At 51.4% G+C, this 19,323-nt stretch overlaps 8 protein-coding genes across 8 annotated transcripts in view; 3 read left to right on the top strand and 5 right to left on the bottom strand.

Annotated features, from left to right (window-relative positions):
• Positions 1–1,079: 1,079 nt before the first annotated feature.
• Positions 1,080–3,586, bottom strand: BDR25DRAFT_340858 (uncharacterized protein). Its single transcript, XM_033693544.1, has 2 exons — positions 2,992–3,586; positions 1,080–2,938 (listed from the first exon to the last, which is right to left on the bottom strand). The coding sequence occupies exons 1-2, from the start codon at positions 3,360–3,362 to the stop codon at positions 1,354–1,356; spliced, it is 1,956 nt and encodes a 651-aa protein (XP_033551197.1). The 5' UTR covers positions 3,363–3,586; the 3' UTR covers positions 1,080–1,353.
• Positions 3,587–4,312: 726 nt separating this feature from the next.
• Positions 4,313–5,171, top strand: BDR25DRAFT_323322 (inosine triphosphate pyrophosphatase; the record flags this gene model as incomplete). Its single annotated transcript, XM_033692096.1, has 4 exons — positions 4,313–4,498; positions 4,603–4,676; positions 4,764–4,945; positions 5,038–5,171. The coding sequence occupies 4 exons, from the start codon at positions 4,313–4,315 to the stop codon at positions 5,169–5,171; spliced, it is 576 nt and encodes a 191-aa protein (XP_033551196.1).
• A 229-nt stretch (positions 5,172–5,400) lies between these two features.
• Positions 5,401–6,387, bottom strand: BDR25DRAFT_332431 (P-loop containing nucleoside triphosphate hydrolase protein; the record flags this gene model as incomplete). Its single annotated transcript, XM_033692750.1, has 2 exons — positions 5,946–6,387; positions 5,401–5,766 (listed from the first exon to the last, which is right to left on the bottom strand). Exons 1-2 carry the CDS (start codon positions 6,129–6,131, stop codon positions 5,401–5,403), a joined length of 552 nt encoding a protein of 183 aa, XP_033551195.1. The 5' UTR covers positions 6,132–6,387.
• Positions 6,388–7,510: 1,123 nt separating this feature from the next.
• On the bottom strand, positions 7,511–9,015 carry BDR25DRAFT_215800 (NAP-domain-containing protein; the record flags this gene model as incomplete). Its single annotated transcript, XM_033684851.1, has 5 exons — positions 7,511–7,561; positions 7,617–7,930; positions 7,981–8,694; positions 8,787–8,866; positions 8,969–9,015. 5 exons carry the CDS (start codon positions 9,013–9,015, stop codon positions 7,511–7,513), a joined length of 1,206 nt encoding a protein of 401 aa, XP_033551194.1.
• A 476-nt stretch (positions 9,016–9,491) lies between these two features.
• Positions 9,492–11,788, bottom strand: BDR25DRAFT_256167 (sucrose transport protein-like protein). Its single transcript, XM_033686395.1, has 4 exons — positions 11,500–11,788; positions 10,733–11,448; positions 10,295–10,682; positions 9,492–10,246 (listed from the first exon to the last, which is right to left on the bottom strand). The coding sequence occupies exons 1-4, from the start codon at positions 11,595–11,597 to the stop codon at positions 9,817–9,819; spliced, it is 1,632 nt and encodes a 543-aa protein (XP_033551193.1). The 5' UTR covers positions 11,598–11,788; the 3' UTR covers positions 9,492–9,816.
• A 586-nt stretch (positions 11,789–12,374) lies between these two features.
• BDR25DRAFT_351902 (uncharacterized protein) lies at positions 12,375–14,488 on the bottom strand (the record flags this gene model as incomplete). The annotated part of the gene is made up of 14 exons (XM_033694934.1): positions 12,375–12,417; positions 12,449–12,680; positions 12,713–12,993; positions 13,053–13,127; positions 13,183–13,218; positions 13,256–13,414; positions 13,457–13,516; positions 13,567–13,607; positions 13,680–13,746; positions 13,776–13,858; positions 13,913–14,061; positions 14,106–14,201; positions 14,232–14,316; positions 14,366–14,488. 14 exons carry the CDS (start codon positions 14,486–14,488, stop codon positions 12,375–12,377), a joined length of 1,530 nt encoding a protein of 509 aa, XP_033551192.1.
• A 1,058-nt stretch (positions 14,489–15,546) lies between these two features.
• On the top strand, positions 15,547–16,413 carry BDR25DRAFT_215887 (uncharacterized protein; the record flags this gene model as incomplete). The annotated part of the gene is made up of 4 exons (XM_033684855.1): positions 15,547–15,791; positions 15,835–16,102; positions 16,188–16,286; positions 16,330–16,413. Coding segments are annotated over 4 exons (696 nt in total), but the record flags the coding sequence as incomplete, so codon positions are not given.
• Positions 16,414–16,857: 444 nt separating this feature from the next.
• Positions 16,858–19,323, top strand: part of BDR25DRAFT_216331 (TPR repeat protein) — a gene marked incomplete at both ends in the record, with an annotated part of 3,553 nt that continues 1,087 nt past the window's right edge. Inside the window, 2 exons of the mRNA XM_033684871.1 lie at positions 16,858–17,833; positions 17,887–19,302. Of these exons, the coding sequence (XP_033551190.1) occupies positions 16,858–17,833; positions 17,887–19,302 (2,392 nt within the window). The remainder of the gene's footprint in view (positions 17,834–17,886; positions 19,303–19,323) is intronic.

The raw sequence follows: 19,323 nt of genomic DNA, 5'->3' as shown, positions 1-19,323 counted from the left end.
CTGAATTTCTCGCGAAGTTGTTGTTACTGGGTAAGAGAGGTAATGGGGCTGGGTTTGGATTCAGGGTTTCCTTGTCTAATGGTGTTTATTGAAGGGTTTGACGCTGTCAGGAATTGTGCAGCTCCGCTCAGCCTTGTCGGAGTGTGCCGACACCAACACAACCACTTCCTCGCGAGAGCTAAAGAAGACAAGACGACAATTTCCTGATTTAGACCCCTGTCGTATACCACACGCACATCAGCTGAAGATGCATTCCAGCTGCATGCAGGAATCTGCCATTGCATCTCTAAGTCAAGCCAGAATCGAATCGTGAAATCAAGCCAAAGTGTTGTGTTATGATGTGTTGTCATGTCAGGAACGCTGCAGGCACGCATACCACTTTAGCCTGTGGACCTGAATGAGTTCAACAAGTCGGTGTCTTGACTCGTAACCATATCCACCAGATGATTTCAGCGGTGTGGAACGAGATTGCAAGCGAGCGAAACGGCAAGAAGCTATCCAACTCCTATCTCTGGACCGGATGACGGACGCCAGACTCCGGCTCCAGATTTTGGCTGGCTGTCATGAAAATCATGGTTTGGTGGCTATCACCACTTCGTGATTGACCGGTCGGGGAAGTTGATCTACGACGGTAGCGCCGGTGCTTCTACGGCGGGCTTCCCCTCTCCGCTAAAACTAGAGATTACCTTAGGCTTCGCTATTCGGGACGTTGCTGCGGAGTCCTCTCCTCTCCTCACAGAGTGGAGATGTTGAGGCGGGCGGGGAAGGCGCGGATGCAGAAGTGGTGTGTGTATTGAAGCTGGTTACTTTGGCAAGTTGGGATGGGTTCACCGCTCTTCTGACGTAGTAAACGGCGAGTTTGAGGTGGGCACGCGAGTCTATGTTAGGAGGTGGGAAATGGGGCTAGGGATAGGGGATGGAGGACTAGATTTGATGCGTTTAATGAATAGGGTAGTTTGTGGGAGGATTTGTGATGTTTGTTAGGTGGGTGTAAACGTAGCTGGATAGATTCATCACCAAAGTCCGTATATTCCTCTCTAGATGATAATTCGTCTGCGTGAATTCAGAAGTGTGGGTCCCCTAAATCTCCCTGCATCTTCCCTATCTTTAGCTTCATGTGTTGAGTTGTCTTGAACCATGGTTGAGTCCCAGCCACAGTTACCACTAATCACCCACACTCAGACCTACTAAACTTAAGATTGCCACAATGCGCATCCAAATGCCCGATACCCACTGCTTTAGTCTGAGCTCCTAGCTCGCTCTTCCTGAGGTTCACTTCTGCATTTACGCCCTGCCTCCACTTGGCTTCCCCACTTATTCCACTCCGCTCCACCCCCATTCACCTCCCCTTCCTCAACGCGACGGTCCATCAAGGCCCTCTCTTCTCCTAATCCTCACCCTAATCTCTCCCTGCGGGATTTTAACACTCGCTCCATCAACAGCCTTTGGTACCATCCAAACTCCAACTTTCTTCTCAGTTTTTGGTTCTTCTTGCCCTGAAGCAGCAGCCTGAGCAGCCTGCATGTGTTCGAAAATCGTCTTCTTTGGCGCCGCAGATATATCCCAGAGTTGGACTACACCTGCTACAAGTGACATCAAGAGGGCTTCTGTAAGTTCCGTAGAGGGACTAAAAGGCGACGAGATACCAGGAGGCGGCGAGTTAGAATTCAGGAAGCGGTCATGTTTGAATTGCCGAGGCGTCAGATAATTGGCGGATGATGTGTTGATAAGGGTTTGGGAGATTCCAACGTCGATGTAGGATCCAACGTCTAGTTCCCATTGTTCCAGCACCCCAGGCCGAGTGGCTTCAGGTTCGTAGAGGTGGGCTGGCTTTGTGACTTTGGCAGTGGTGAGAGAGGCGGTATAGAAACGGCGGGATTCACTGATACAGGATCGGAGGAACGGTAATGAGGAGATGGAGAGTAGCTGAGTGTGAGATGCATACGATATTTCTGGTGGTGCAGGGAAGGAAGGGTGGATCGACGGTGGCTGGATTGCTTCAGCCCAGCCCTTTGTCTCTTCCCTTATAAGATCCAAAGGTGTTGGCTCGCTGCCTTGGGCCTCCGTCTTGGTCGATGATGGTGTCGAGGCAGAATAAATGTGTAACAATGTCCAAAATGCCAGAGGCACTGCTTCCGAGACGACCTCGTGTAACACTTTAAGTGCTATCGCAGCACGCGCTGGGATCGGTAAATCATGCTGGGAGAATATATCATTCAAAGCAGAAAGCGGTGTCGGTGTCTCTGCATCCATCTCCTCTTCTCCACTCAGACTCTCGTCATCAGGAATGGTTCTCTTCACCGGAGGATCCGTAAGGTCATTCAAGAATCGAACTAGATTCTGAAATAGTCTTTTCCTCGCCAAACTCGCCGTTGGTAATCCTGGCATAGGGAAGAACCTCGGGAATCCCATAGCAAGCCCGAAGAATGATTGATTGAAGGTGGCCAAATCAGTCGCTAAGAGCTGATATGATTCCGGAAATGATGAGCCAGTGATTGGAGGGAGGATGGCGTTGCAAAAAAATTCGTTGATCAAAGCGAACAACTCGCATTCAACCTCAACAGTACCGTCAGTTAGGTCTAGGTTTGCAACTCGTTCCCAAGCCATCTGATCGACAATAGAAGAATTAAAGGTGATGAGATCGGGTAGAGAGTCTGACAGGATAGATAGAGAGGCCGAAATGAGCTGCTTCATCTGCTTCCCCGAGAAAATCTCAGCATCGAGCGTCTTTGAAATGCTGGGTCTGATCTGAAGGTACTGTTCTCTCATGTTCTTGGGCATATTGCATGTGTTCTGGAGCACGATCCACTGATCCAATTCCGACTCTTCCAGAACATCTGCCTTCTTGACAAGCTGATCAAACAGCGAAGTCGAGAGAATGACATTGTGTTTCGATCCCGCCATACTGTAGGCGAAGATACTGGAGATTGTTGAGTCCCTAGTTAACAGTCAGCACAAGCCTTCGACCTGACGATTAGACTCAAACCCTACGCAACTCTCCTCAACCAACTTTCTCCCCCAAAAACAGCATTACACCAATGCCTCACTCCCAGAACCCAGTATGGAAGGAGTTGTACCCTCCTCTTCCCTTCATTTTTTTCATCGCCATCACTCTTTCCTGAGATATATCTTGTCGCTAGCAAGATCCCAACAAGCGAAATAAAAACCTGTGGCCAAATATCCGGGGTCTTGTAGTCCGTTGGGACAAACTGAAGAAGCTTTTGATCCAAGTCGAATTTCCAGATGCACAACGAAATGAACGGACTCAGAAGGATGAGATAGCATAGTGGGAGAAACAACAGCATTATAAGGCTGTTGGAGGTATAAACACCTAAGAGAAGACCCCGGGCCGACACCATCATGTTCCCTTGATAGCCCTGGTCTGCCGAAATGAAGAGTTGAATATTTCCAAAGACGTCGGCGAACTAGCACCGCGGGGCAGGCTCTTGTTTAGGCAAGGTATTCCACTCAATCGAATGACCTCGATAGAATCAAGCTATAGGGCTGTGTCCCTGCATTCGTATCTCGATCCTTCGCAAACTCCTGCTGCAGCTGAGCCTAGATTTCGGCGATGTGGTTGTCGAAGTTGGGGGGGGGGGGGGGGTGAAAAAGGGCACGGTAGCATTCGAGAAGGGCGCTAGAAGCCGCGAGAGCCCTTTCTAAACTTCTTTCTGACTAGGCGGCAGTTCCTGTTCCTTAAAATAACCCCGCCCTCGCGTTAACAGACTGCGAAATTTTGTGATTGCAGCGCACGCCGACGAGATGAAAGTGCGTGGGGATTGATAACTATTCAGCTCGACCTTGCCCTGTGTTGTAACCTCAGCCCTGTCCTCGCTTCCTCCGATCCAATCGCTGCAGTTCCTTTCAGCCTCCACTAGAGCACACATGCTGCAAGGCTGGTCGAAAATTCCGCAACAAAACTGTCCTCGCAAACACGCTTATCAAATCGCCGATTAGATTATCAAAGCGCGGAACGAGTTACCTCATTCGTCTATATCAAGACCAACCTCAATGCACGGCCATGGAGTATCCAAATCAACGACAACACCAAAATCTCAATCCTCAACAGCTGGATAATAGCCACCAGGCGACATTACAATACCCCGGCATACCGGTCGAACAAGCCCAAACGGAAACTCAACTCCACCTCCAAAGTTTCCCACAGCCACAACCCCCTGCCCAACAAGCTCTGCATCAGCGCCTCCAACAACATCCCTACCAATCCACCAACCGCGACCAACAGGCCCCATCAAGAGGACTATTAGCGCCGTTCTTCTCTTCAAACTTCATTCAGACTCTAAAATACGTTAACATGGCGCCTGAACTAACAGTGCCTAAGCACTTGAACTTCATCACGGGGAACAAGAATAAGCTTGCAGAAGTGCAAGCGATTCTTGAAGGCGTGATTGAATTACGAAGTCAAAATGTAGATCTTGTTGAGATTCAGGGAACGATCGAGGAGGTTACGAGGGATAAGTGTCGAAGGGCGGCTGAAGCTGTTAGTAAAATTTTCTCGCATGAGTTGAGAATACGTGGGATCGGGAATATTCCTTTTAAAATATGGAAATAATTTTATTGAGTAATCTGACTTTTTAAGAACAGATCCAAGGACCTGTCCTAGTAGAAGACACATGTCTCTGTTTCAAAGCGATGAACGACCTACCAGGGCCATATATGTAAGTCCTCCCACCCCTCTCCCCCGCTACTTACACACTCCTCCTTCTTAATGCATTCGCATCCACTCAAACTAACTTTCCTCCCAGCAAATGGTTCATGCTCGCCCTCGGCCCGCTAAACCTTGACAGAATGCTCTCCGGCTTCCCCGACAAATCCGCCACGGCCGTCTGTACATTCGCCTATTGTGAAGGTCCTGGCCACGAGCCCGTTCTATTCCAAGGCAAGACGGACGGGAAATTAGTCGCAAGTCGCGGTCCTACTGTGTTTGGTAAGTCAATGCCCTTTGAAATCTTCAAGACGAGAGAAGAAATGTTTGAAAGTTTGCATGGTTGAGGGTTGGTTGCTAATGAGATGGCACAGGCTGGGACTCGTGTTTCGAATACGAGGGACAGACGTATGCTGAGATGGACAAGAGCGAGAAAAATAAAATTTCGCACCGTGGGAAGGCATTGCAAGGGTTGAAGGAGTGGTTAGCGAGGAGGGTTGAGGAATAGGTTGGACTGCTGGGGGCGTAGGTTTGCTCGTAGCCTGACGCGTTTTTCCCCTGGCATGTACCCAGCTAGCTATTATATAATGAACCGCTGATAGAGGGAGGAAATTCGTAGACATACCTAGACACACACCAAAAATTACCACACATGCATACTTTTACATCAAATTCCCGCCTGATATTTGTTTCCGCAACGCCTGCCTGCCACACACGCACACACACACACCCAACCCTCACTGCCCCTCCTCCTTCCCTCCCCCCTCCCTATCCTTCCTCCACATCTCCACCCAACCCTCCACCCTCTCACAGTTCCTCTCAACATCCTCCACCCCATCACTCCTTAACTCGACTACCACCTCCTCCGCATAACTCTCCCTCGCCTCTTCCAATAAAACCTGCATAATCTCACTATCCATATTCTCCTCCAACTTCTTACCCTTGTAACCCCGCGCAGTGAGTCTGTCATACAGGGTTGTAGAATCGCAGCGCAAGACGACGACGAGATCGATCCAGCGCTCGGGGAAGAGGTCGCAGGCGTGCCAGTCCAGGATGTAGCCGCCGGTGGAGGAGATGGACAGTGCTTCTATGTAGTCGAGGAGCTGGGATAGGGTATCAGTTTATCTGTTAAGTATTTTCAATTTCTCTTCATGAATGTTTTGCAACACTTTATCCAGCCAAACAACGATTTTCCGAAACTTATCATCCGGTCTGGATCTTGAACAGCCCACCCCAACCCTATATTCTCAGAGCGAAACAACGTGAGATGAATGAAACATACTTTGTCTTCATCCACAATCCAACTCCCCGTCTCGTCATCTCTGCCCTCATGAAACTCCTCATCCTTGACAATTTGATTCACGCTCAAATGCTTGAACCCCAGATTTCTGGCCAATAACTCGCAATGCGTGGTCTTCCCAACCCCAGGTGTACCTGTCACAACGATGTTCGGGTTCTTCCGCGCCATTGTGAGATTGAAAGGCTGCGGGAGGAATGTGTGTAGGTGCTTTTAAGGAGCGCACTGGGAGGAACAGAGGATAGGTCGGCCTACGTGGGTGAGTGGTGCTAGAGGTAGCTGGAGACCTGCTGTGCGAAGTTAATTTCGAGCCGGCCGTTCGTTCATTCGTTCATTCGACAAAGTTTTGTGTGTGCGGTTTGGATACCTTATAGTTTTCTATGTAGGAAGGAGTCACGAAAGCGGAGAAAAATGAACAAAAATTCCAGTCGCGCTCTGAAAATCGAATTTCGAGTTCCTTCCTCATCCCAAACTCGAAAAATTTCCCCCCACACTCTCCGCCCCCCCACCTAAGAAATCCCGAGCCCCGCGCCTGCGCCACACCATCGCAAGCTCCCGTGCGCTCCTCTCACGCCACCATCCCTAATCTATCCACCCACATTAACCCCCAGACCTGGCGGCCACTAAGCTAGGAGTTCTGGAAACCCGATTTGGTGGGCTATTAATCCAGTGGCAATAAAGAGTCACGAGTAACGGAATACCTGGGTAAGTTCCATATCCCATGACCTCAAGCCTGGGAAAATCATCTTCCAGTCCGCCGGCTGACACGGATACGCGCGTGCAGCTCCCACACTAACCATCACTACGGGGAGAGGGAGAGCATGGCTTTGTCTAGTTTAATCGCGAGGAGGTGTTCCTGATCTAGTCTGTCTGCCCATCCGTACCATTCCGCTAGCCAGCCATCCAGCCAGCCATCCATCCATCCATCAAGAACCCCAAACTTTTGCGAAGGATCTCGAAAAGGAGATGAACAAATTAGAGAAACACGCTAAACCCCAATCCCCCGAATTCCGCCTGCCACAATTCGTTATCCATCAAGTACAGATAGCCGCCGGTCTTTGCTAAAGCAAGGGTTGAGAAAAGGGAAACCGCAGACTCAAGACGGAACCATAATCGACAAGAAACCCTATTCGCATTGCGCCAACCCAAATGAAGCTCACCGTCATATATGCGATTGTGTGTTGAGTGTGCTGTGACGTGTTTCTGATGTGATGTGATGTGTGTCGAGAATGACCCAGAGATGCTCAAGACAAGGGGGAAAGGGAAAAAAAAAACCAAGTGATTTGTGTTTGTGGGATAACTAGCCGGCCTCGCCTCGTATGGTGGATGAACTATTACGCCATGGTGCAAAAGACAATCAGCGTTGTTCGCGTGGGGGTGGGGTGGGATGAGATAGAGGGAACAAAGGGAACAAATTCAGAGTGGATTCAACACCTGACGGCCATGCAGCCACCGAATGTATCATGATGCCGGCATCTAGATCGAAACGAAAAAGCCGAATGCCCTCTAGCCATCAATCTCCAGCCACAGTGAAAGTGAGGTGAACTAAATCAGCTCTGCTTGCACTCAGCAGCCTCCTGCTTTGGTTTTGTGCCATCGTTCTAGCTCAGAGTCAGATATGCAATAAAATATTGTCGACCGGGTGGTTAAAGATACCTCTTCATCCGACTCCTCGTCCTCATCCCGGTCATCGCTGAGGTCGTCATCCTCCTCATCGTCCTCATCCTCAAACTCACCCTCATCGAAGTCTTCAATATTCTCGTATTGAAGAGCCTCGCCGGTGAACCAGTCGATTGCGCGCGGGATAAGCTTCTCCTTGATGTCCTCACCCAGCTGGTAATCGAGCTCGAGACGCTCCTCGATGTCCGAGGTCGCGTCATCCTCGTCAGTCGGGGGCTTAGGCGGGTCGAAGAAATTAAAGAAGGACTCGGTCGGGACGGTCTTCTTGACGATCCGGGTCTGCTTAGTGTCTAGAAACAGTCAGGACGGTATTTGCTAGCTTTGGGAAGCCATAACATACTCTTGTTCCGCTGCTTCTTGCTCTCAACGCGCACGGTCAGGTCTTTGCCCTCTTTCCAGTTGATCTTGTCACCCTCGGCATGGTCGTAGATAAAATCACCACCGTAGCCATTCTCCTCTTGGTAGAAGTATGTCTTGGTGATGGTCTTGTTGGTGAAGTGCTCATTGTCCTCGAACTCAAAGATGAGGCGGAAACCCGGTCGGTCGAGGTACTCCATCCGGATGTCGGTGAGATGTTTGAGTGCGCCCTCGTCCCGGTCGGTGATCATCTCTGCGAGTGAGATCTGATTCTTCATGGCGCTCAGCCAGAACTCTGGGATACCCTTGACATTGGTGCCAGCATCCTCGTTGACTTCTTCCTTTGGAGCCTCCTCCTCATCATCATCATCCTCGTCCTTAGTCTCGCCGACCTTGACCTGTTCCTCGGTAGGCTCGCTGGCTCCGTTGACGATCTTCGCACGAGTCTCGTAGAGCGGTGTGAACTTGGCGAAGTACTTCTTCTCCAACTGCAAGACCTCCTCCTGGAACTCGGCCTCGAGCTTGGAGTGGTCCTTCTGGATGCCCTTCAGGCCGGCAACGCGACGACGAACCGAGGCGGGGAGGGACTCAATGTAGCCGCTTGGACGGCCAACCAAAGTACCGAGTTTGGCCTGCATCATAGAGACGAGGGCGGGGTTTGCAGCGAAGAGCCCGGCAGCAGCGCGCTCCATTTCCTCTGTGTGCAGAAATTTACAAATTAGCGGTCAAGCTCACGGAAAACGGAATTATGGCGGGGTTGAGGGGAGGCAGTGGAAATTGGCGACTCACCCTCCTTGATACTTGCCACACCGGGCTGCTGAGCGCGAGACGATATAGGAGCGGCATTTGCGGGCGTGTTCTGCGGTGTTCTGATGGTGGGAAAGGAGCCGTTAGCAACCTCGAATGCGGCGTTTGCTACGATCATAGTGCGGGATCAAAAAATTATGTGCTATGGGGTAGAGAGAACCTACGGAGCAGTCATGGAGTCTAGCTTCTTATTGCGAATGGGTTCGGACATGTTGGCGGTGGGATAGTGGTGTAGAGGGCGGGTGTGAGGGTTGTTGAGGAGAGATGTTGGTTGTTGGTAAGCCCCAAGCGTTCAAGACAGCAGAGAATGTTCGTCGGTTGAGCGAGGGAAGTTGCGCTAGCTGCTCGCCCCTCTATGTAACTCGGTTCGGGCTAGCCCAGGTCGCTGATGCGCAGACCTCTGATGTAAACGGTGCAGAAAAGTGGTCCCGCCGTGGAAGAACGATAGCTAGGTGGTAGCAACTGCGCGCAAGACAATGCTCCGTTCGTCAAGCGGCGAGGCAGGAGGACTCAGGCCAAGTGTGTCGGGCGCGGGCGAAAGTCTGGCCTTGAATCGCCCTACCGCTGTTTTTTCTTCCTTTGCTTGCGCGGTCTGCCCCCCAGTTGGTCCTGCTTGCACGTGTTTCCATCCAGGCGCTTCCACGACGCCGCTGCTCCCAGTGCCAACAGCAGCCTCGACACATCACTCACTGCCGCATCTCCTCCTGACTCAACTGCAGCCACCGAATCTATGGGTCTCTAAATTTATGAATCTGCAGTGCAGCTACGGAGCCGTATTCTCTATCAGATATCTATGGTGGTATCGAACGCCAATGCGGCAAGCCCGTCCTGGGCCACGCCTTCCTTCTAGAACAAAGCTGGGAACGCTCTAAGAAAATTCGTCAACGCCGCCGTCGCCTGTCGCCCCCTCGCCCCTGTCCTGGCTCCAAAAATAGAAGGTGAATGTCTTTCAGTAAACAAACGTTGAGACGTCAGTCAAATTCAAAATCTGGCGCGCAGGTGCTCCGATGCCTTAGTACCCCTGGATGCGCTTAAGGCGTCTTGTAGCAACGGCCGCCACGCCCGCCGAAAGCGCCCCGATGAACAGGCACACAGCGATGCCATTCGGCCCGTCGGTCGAATGGTGCTCGTCGGGATGAGCCTCCTTCGCTAGCTCCGGGCTCTTACCCGGCTCCAAAATGGAAAATACTGTCCAAGATATAAACGTTCCGACGAATTGAGGGAGCGTGGTGTAGAGGTTCATGATGCCGAGATAGATGCCTGAGCCTGCTCCGCCCGAACTGTGAGACTCCTCAATGTGGTTCAGATGGAGCTGCACAGGAGACTCGAGTTCCATCGAGCTTCGACCAATCTGGCCGTAGGAGTGGTTGCTTGTCCCGGACAGACGGTTGATTTCTACGCCGAGGAAAGTAAAAGGTGCCCAGCAGCTGATAGCCCACGAACTGCACAACGTTAGCGTTCGGCCATAGAAGGGAGTACGATGTTCTCACATTCCGCAAACAGCCACAATAATAGTCGCACTCCGCAGGGACGTGACAAACGGGGCCATGATCATCGATCCCGCAAATATGCAGTGCGAGATCGTCCACATGGTGAGCAGAGACGGCTTATACTTCTCTACCTCAATCACAAACGAGGCAATGCTCGCGGGAGGGCGAGGAGTAAATCCCGGGGCCTCTTCTTCCGGCGACTTTACAAACCAAGGGAGCATGACAGACATGAGGAAGGTAATCACGGAGAACGCAATCAGTGACAAGCTACCGATGCGGCCGACCTGCCCCGTTAGATCGCCGGACGCCTTGGCTTCTGCAGGGGCGTCGTAGCGTAGATAGATTTCGCCAACCCAGGTGGTAGAATAGAATAGGAAGGGAAACCATCCTATGATGTATATTAGATTAGATTCCTGGAGGTTCTTTCAGAAGACTTACCTATCCAAGCCCAGAATTGGACAAAGCAGATTGCAGCAATCCCGGTTGGGAGGTTCGTAGCTGTTTTCAGGATGGTCTTCAGCATATCAATTGCGCCGATCTCGCCCTCTTCATCCTTCCCGTCACTGATCAACACCCTCTCCGTAGTTGCCCAACTGGTGATCCCCACAGTCAAGCAGAGTGTGATAGCTGCCACTGCTGTCAACTGCTTAAACTGCGAGTCTCCTAGCATTGGTCCAAAAACTTTCCCCAAATCCATTGCGCCGGCTCCGTATCCGATCAAATGTCCAACAGCCACCATTCGACTCGCCCAACTACTGCCCATCTGTTGTTTTGGGATAGGTAGAGTATCCACAATCAACCCTCTACAGCTCGCCTGGACGGCGTTGATCGCAAAGTCAATGCCATAGATACTCAGCACAGCAAGGGCAATCGTAGCCTCCCTGACCGTCTCCTCCGTCAAGAACACCTTTACAATTTCCCTCGTCCAACCCAACACAAGCAGACACGCCGACACAGCAATCGTCCCACCAACCATGAACGGTCTTCGTCGCCCCCAACGGCTCTTCGATCGATCCGCAATGACACCGACAATAGGCTGCATGATAAGGCCCGACAGCGGGCCGGCGATCCAAACGAGCGAGATCTTGGATTTCGTAAGGCCGAGTTCGAGGAGGTACGGTGTGCAGTAGGTCATCTCAACGCCCCATGTGAATCTACGCAAAGTGTCAACGCCTCAGAGCCGTCCTACAAAAGGGAGAACGTACTGTAACCCGATCAAGGATGCGGTGAGCAGTGCCATTCGTATCGACTCTGTCGAGCCCTTGACAGACGGCTTGCCCGTCCATTGTGCAGCCGCTGGCATCTTCCCTATCTACCCCTAACAGTGATCCTTCTCGAGGCTGCTCGCGTGTCCAGAATCACGCCCCTTATACTCGATTATAAAGTTGGCAACAGGCGCATTGGGCGGTTCAATCGTTTGCTGCAATGAGAAACACGTTTGCGAAAGCACAACCAAAAAGCAAGAGAGAAGAACTCCAGGTTGGAGGGGTTATTGTTGTATTTAATTCTGTCTGAGAGAGCGGCGCAGGATTGCTGGCTGTAAGGGGAACGGAACGTCAGCTTGGACGTGGCTTGGCTACCGTTGTCGCGATACGAACGCCACTAATTTTAGTCAATTTCCGCAGCCTCAACCCCACTACACGGGCCCGATAAAGATGCCCAGATACTTAATCCGGTACGCCGTTTGTGAAATGGTGAAGTTGAAAAGATCTGTTTGAAATTTATTACCACGCAACCTGACGTGAGTCTGATGAACTGAAATATGGATGTGAAACCATTGTACGTTGATGGAAGGCTCGTGTGAGCACTAGCCCGAAAAAAAGAGACATCCGTAGTACATGGGTGGGACAGTGGTGCGTCACCTCTCACTTCTTCCCCACATTTCCACTTCAGCATCCCGCCTGGGCATCTTTGGCCTACGGAGACTTATCTGAACTCCTCAACATCACGATAGCTGCCATAATTTGGACTCAAAAACCCTTTCTCTAATTGTAAATATAATCGTATGCAATTCCACAACTCTCCAGCTTCATCCATACCTATCTCTAGTCTTACATCTACCCTTATTATAAACAAGTCGTTAGTCGCAAAACTTATCTGGGCGTTGGTAACTCGCATTTCCACTTGTGGAAGGACAGTGCCATATTTTCTCACCGTCCTCCTCTTCCATCCATCAAACCATTGTCATCCAACAGCTCAACCTCCCAGGGAACTTCCTTTTCATGGTGCCTCATCCTGGGATACTTTAGGTGGCACGCAGTACTGAGAACTGCACTACACGTCGCTGAAAGTTTCTCGATACTCCAAACACTAACACCAATAGCGAACATAAAGACAGCGGAAGAAGCCGCAAGCACGTTTATCATTCCGGGCGCAGAATAGCCGGCTTTACTGATAGACATCGCCATGACTTCCAACCAGTATCCAGGACATCCACGCGGGCGAAACGACCGCTTGAGATGTAAGCCAGTGCAATGCTATCCAAGGAATCGGATTCAGAGCCCAGTATTAGAGCCCAGTATTGGAACGATATGGTCAGAGTAAGCGGAAGCCTGCTCCATTCCATCTTAGGGATGTGTGACTCGGAGACTGCGCTTGTTTTCATGGACCGTGGTTCCGTCCTGATTTGTAACGGGCGTGGCATATTTGTAGTACTCGGGGCTGCCATCATGACTGTAAGGCGGCTATTCCAGTGGCCGCTATTTGCGGAATGATGTCTAAAGTTATATGGCTTAGAATGTCCCGTTTGGTCGGTGACGCATCAACAGCCCATGAAATAATGTTAGTCCAGCCGCCGAATGAAAAGAATCGACTCGCTTCCCCAACCCGAGTTCTTTCGGTGCGACCCCGTCGATTTTAAAATCATTCACTAGCTAATGAAGCTTCACATGAAGACATATAGCTGGGACAAGAGGTATGATAGACTGTTTATATTTAGTTAGTAGCCGGTCTAGAATTCACCCCTGTTGGAAAGGACCCACAGAGCTACGCCAGTTTTCCATCGATGTAATCCAACTGCTAGGAGCACTGCACACGGAATACGGTCCCGCCAGGGGATGGGCCCCATAGGGAGCCGGCGGAGCCCAGATGCCATTCAGAAAATCCTCTTTTTCGACGATACTCATACATGGCGTTTATGGAACAGGGTCTTCTAGGAATGACGTAATAGCAGAGCCTGTGGTAATTAAATCTTCTGGTTCCGCTTGTCTTCCTCTCCGGGCCCTAGCGTCTCTTTATTATCGGACTTGAACGTTTAATATATCCCAACAGACCAAGCGGGCTTGAGGATGTTCATCACTACAACGAATATGGCCTCCAGGAATCCACATTCAAGTGCGCATCGTTAGTCTATAGTCTTACTAAGACAGTACTCTACCTCCGGCACTCCATAACGTGAGACTGTCCGGTTTCCTTCGGGTGGAAGAAGCTTCTCAAACCACTCGAAATTCTGACTCGATCCTAGGGGCAGAGCCACTGGTACGGCCAAAGGCCCTTTCCACCCACTGTAGCACATAGCAATAATGACATATTCCTATCCAGTACTTTCAGTTTTTGTCGTAACGACTACGCCCGCTCGATATCGAATGAAATGTTGCGCATATGCTCGCTTGCATTCACAGTCCCCAAGCTCTTCATAGTTGTATAGACCCTGCTGAAGAAAATAGAGGTTGTCCGGCTACTGGGCATCGTATCCATCCCCAGGGCATTTGAGTATGATAAATTACAGTAATTAACGCTACTGTTGAATGGGCTCTGACAGCTAGCTGCTTATGGTATGAGCACTTAAGTAGCAAGAGTAAGAGTGGTGTACGGTGTGCACAGCGTACGAGGTAGGTAAGGTGAGGGCAACATGTTTCTGGTTCTATTGCTCTTGTCTTTTTCTCCGTACGGAGGAAAAGGGGGATATCTAGATGTTCGCGCACGGAGGTTCGCGCACGAGCATCATGTGACATAGATACGTGATCCTGCTCGTGCGCGATCGCTCGTATCCAGGCCGCGACGCTGCTGCTGCGTACGGACAGCTACAAATAAATTCATCCAGCCGGATTATATTCTTGTCCTTTAACAGACTCTCCCAACAACGCAAAACACAAGCTGCTCTTGCTCAGCCGCTATGTCCTCACGAATATATTTCTCAAGCGCATTGTGTATTGAATGGACAGCATTATGCACCTTTTTCAGTAGATCAAGCATTAAACTCTAGTGTTCCCTGTAGCGTCCGTTACGTTTCTGCAGGGCAGGGTTTTCCCTAGTAACGTCCCTTACTGCTTAGCGAGAAACACTCTGTGCTGAGAAAAATAAGGGGTACTTTAACTGTTAGCAATTGAAGAGCTTATGCGCACAACGAATATTGCTACATTTCTGTAAAAGTAATGCTCTGTAGCAAATTCTAAATGCCTGTAATGTACCCCTATAAAAGATTACCTTTGCGTCGTCGTCTCCGAGCCTCATTTGTATAACGCCTTCTTTTATAGTGTGTAGACTTCCCTCCCTACAATGCTAACTCTAAGTCCTTGTTGCTCTGAATTCTTATAGAATAACCTTGTCTAAGCCCCAGAGGCTCTCTTAGGCGTTAGGAAGTCATCATGAGCCATATACGCGCTGTAGAGAGCAATTTCATGCAGCGACGCGCTGCTGATTGGACCTCTAACAGAAGTGAACAACTAATCTGGGCTAATGTGAGATGACCCCGCACATCTTACTCTTTGCACGAGTGGGGTATTGCACTGGAAGATATGTGGCTGTGCTAGTGGTCGAAGCGTACGGATTATCTTTAACCCGATTTTGGATGAGGAGTGATATCAAAGCACGCTCCTGCATAGACAACAGGCAATTGATCACATAATTAAACTTGGTAAGCGAGTGAGTTCGTATTGGAGCTATTCTAGGAATACTGTAATTAGCTATCAGACCTCTCTAACTCTACCTGCTATAAGTATGGGTTATATAGGGGTCTAATTTGCGCCGAGATGTCGCGATTTATCGATGCTGGTCTGTGTGGTATTGCGATACATCTGAACACCGTGATATGTGGCAATATATAAGTTAAGCTATTTAGTCTAGCACAGCGACAAAGCATCCCGCCAAGATCTCAGGACACTCTTAGATACGACTTGGGAAGGATGATCGAATCTATAGACCCTTTGCTTCATTCTAACCACATATTCTAGTAGCCCAACTGCCTCCTTGGCCTGTCTGCTCTGGCGAGCTCGTGCTGCGACGCCAGTCGAGCGGGATGGTCAGGCTCGAGCTATGTGTGGCACAAATTGACTTTCGTTTCACACTGGCTCCCTAACCGATGTGCGGTTTTGTGCATTGGCGTACCTACTTCTTTTCGTTGCCTTCTACACAGTGCTCTTCTAAGCATGTGGCCGACGATTCCGCCTTTTGAACCATATTCATTGCATGTGGCAGTTATAGAGGCAGTTGTGTCTCTTCAAGACTCCACTGTGTGGTCTGTGCGAGATATTGTGCGCAGCATTGAAAAGGTGAGGCAGTGGGCGCACCAAGACTTCGGTTGTGTTGATGGCCTTTGACAGGATCGCTTATGGACTTTACGACTTCATCTCACTGCACGAGGCAGCCAGGCACACTATTCACTCCCACGAAACGCTCGGCGCGTCTATCGAAACGCTACAGGCGATGGAGCGACAAGTGCGGGATTGTTCGGATATAAGCGAGAAAGGACAGCCAGTCAAGGCCTCTTCTCAACTCCAGATGCACATAGAATCACAGATCCGGATGCTTCGAAATCTCGAGCGCCGGTCACAGTCCAATAAGGAGCGGCTACAGAACGAGGTTTCACTTGTAAGCACAACCCCCGATAGCTGTGATTGTCGCTTCGCTTATGCATTTGTAGGCATACAACATGATTGCCCAGCGAGACAGTCAGGCTATGACAAGACTAGGAGAGGCAGCAAAGATGGACAGCAGCGCTATGAGGACAATTTCAATAGTCACGATGGCTTTCTTACCACCGACCTTCTTATCAGTGAGTCTTTTCTGGTAGCTGCCACGGCTGCTAACGCAAATAGGCAATCTTTAGCATGAGCTTTTTCAACTACTCTCCGGGTCGAGGTACTGAGCCGTCGAGATGGTCCGTTTCTAGCAAGTTCTAGATCTACTAGGCGTTTGCGATCCCGCTGACGTGCTTGACGATGGCAACTAGGGTTTGGCGGGAGAAGAGGAGAACGCGCGAGAAATTAGCATGAATTGTGTTTATCGTTGCCTCAATAATACAAGGATTGAGATATGTATGTTTAACAATATTAGCATTCATAGAATATGTTCAAGTTTTAGTTAGATGTGGCTGCAACGATTGACATGGCTGCGCATGAGGCGCCGTGGCGCCTTGCGCTTCGGGATCAGGCAATGGCGGGCCGCGTTGATCCTGCCCCCGTCAGCACCTGCGGCAGCAGCTGGACAACCACACCTCAGTCTGACCGGGCTGCCCAGAGTCGCCATGAGGCTGAGCGGCAGCGCCAGGCCTTCTCAGCCATCACCCTCACTCCATACTTCCCCTCTACTCTCTCTCCTCTCCCCTCCCGCCGTGACGGCTCTAGATGGCCCAGCTTCCCCGGCTCCCCCGCGAGGAATACACGGTAGGATGGGTGTGCGCGCTCCCGGTCGAGCTGGCGGCAGCACAGGAGATGCTGGACGAAGAGCACGCAGACCTGGAGCGCGATATAGACGACAGCGATGAGAACCTGTACTCCCTCGGGTCCATTGCGGGTCACAACGTCGCGATCGTGTGCCTGCCGGCTGGACGCATCGGCAACAACCCCGCGGCGGTCGTGGCGACGCAGATGAGGTCGACGTTCAAGGGAATTCGCTTTGGGCTGATGGTCGGCATCGGCGGCGGAGTTCCCAGTGCAGCGGCGGACATTCGGCTCGGAGACGTAGTGGTCAGCCAGCCAGAGAAGATGTTCGGCGGGGTGGTGCAGTACGACTCTGGCAAGGCGACGGCGAGCGGGTTCGAGCGGACGGGATCGCTTAATGCGCCGCCGCAGTTGCTGCTCGGCGCGGTCGCGAAGGTACGGGCGAATGAGTTCCGAGGGAAGAGCAAGGTGTCGGAGCATATCAGCAAGCTCGAGCGCAACCCCAAGTTTCAGCGCAGCAAGACAGGGCCTGACGTCTTGTTCGACGCGGGCTACGACCACGAGGGCGGGCAGACGTGCGACGGATGCAGGACCGATCGCTATCAAGACCGGGAGCCGCGCGACGAGGAGGTGGTGTCTCACTACGGGACGATCGCGTCGGGAAACCAAGTGATGAAGAACGCGGCAGAGCGAGACAGCGTCAGCGCGGAGCTCGGCGGGGTGCTCTGCTTCGAGATGGAGGCGGCGGGCCTGATGAACAGCTTCCCCTGCCTCGTCGTCCGCGGCATTTGCGACTACTCAGACTCGCACAAGAACAAGAGATGGCAGCCATATGCGGCGGGGGTCGCGGCGGCGTATGCGAAGGAGGTGCTATTGGTGATTCCGCCAACTGATGTAGCAAAGACTTGGACAGTCGAAGAGGCGATTCAGAGCGCGCGCAGTTAGTGTAGCTGTTTTCCTCCCTGTATTAGAGCATAGCTAATAGCGTGATAGAGAAGGCAATCTACTCCATCCCGTTCCTCCCCAACCGATCGTTCGTTGGGCGGAAGAATGAGCTCGACGTGCTGAAGCAGCGGCTCATGGTCGACAGAGCGTGCTACAAGATGTCAGTTGTCGGGCTTGGCGGGACAGGCAAGACGCAAGTCGCGCTGCAGTTTGCGTACACGGTGAGGGAGAACTGGCCCGATTTCTCCGTCTTCTGGGTGCCTGCGCTGAGCATGGAGAGCTTCGAACAGGCGTGCACTGAAGTGTTGCGACTCCTTGGCATGCCTCAGGCCACCAACGGCAAGGGTGATGCGAAAGAGCTGCTCAAGCGGCACCTGGGCTCAGCGCGAGCGGGGAAGTGGCTGTTGGTGGTCGACAACGCCGACAATCCAGACATCGTCTTTGGGACAGGACAGGCGACCGGCATTGCTAATTATCTACCACAGAGCGAGGAGGGTGTGACCCTGTTCACTACACGCACGCAGCAGATAGCAGCAGACCTAACACGCGGCGATGTGCTAGAGCTCGGGCCGATGAATCGACAAGACGCGGGCAACTTCCTCAAGAAATCCCTGACTGGGAAGGACCTTCTCTGCGACAATACAAAGAAGGAGACATTTCTGGATGAGCTAACATATCTACCTCTGGCGATCGCACAGGCAGCGGCCTACCTTAACAGAACTGGCGTGTCTATTGCCAAGTACCTACAGCTACTACAGAGCACAGAGCAGGACCTCGTCGAGCTCATGAGCCGGGAGTTCCGCGACGATACACGATACAAAGACTCGGCAAATGCGGTGGCCACAACATGGGTAGTGTCATTTAACCACATCCGTGTGCACGATGCCGTTGCAGCAGACCTTCTGCAATTTATATCATGCATTGAATGGAAAGCCATTCCGCGCTCTATCCTGCCAAGCGTGCAGTCAGAAGTGCGAATGGAAGACGCAATCAGCATGCTCTGTGGGTACTCCTTCCTGGTGAGACGAGGGAATGAAGAGGAGTATGATGTGCACCGACTGGTGCACTTAGCTACCCGGATCTGGGTCACGCAATATAGCGACACTAGAGGGGTGGCCAAAAAAGCCACTAGGCAGCTAGTCAATGTGTTCCCGTCAGACGACTATGCAAACCGGACAGTATGGAGGAAGTATCTACCGCACGCGCTGCGGCTGCTGGAGGACAACCAAAGCTATCCAGCAGAAGAGAGGTCGGAGCTGTGTCTCTTGGTGGGACGATGCCTACGAGTAGATGGGAGGATCCGGGAAGCAGTGAGATGGCTTGAGGAGTCATGCAAGCAGAGGGAAGAATTGGACAAGAGGGACTCAAAGCGGCTGCTGTCGCAGCATGTGCTCGCCATCGCATACCAAGCCAACGGACAGGTCAAGGAGGCAGTCGGGCTGCTGGAACGCGTTGTCGCGATACGTACAGAAGTGCTCGCAGAAG

The sequence above is a fragment of the Lindgomyces ingoldianus genome (genome assembly GCF_010093535.1).
Source record: "Lindgomyces ingoldianus strain ATCC 200398 unplaced genomic scaffold BDR25scaffold_7, whole genome shotgun sequence".
NCBI lineage: Eukaryota > Fungi > Ascomycota > Dothideomycetes > Pleosporales > Lindgomycetaceae > Lindgomyces > Lindgomyces ingoldianus.
This window is presented reverse-complemented; position numbering and strand designations above follow the sequence as displayed.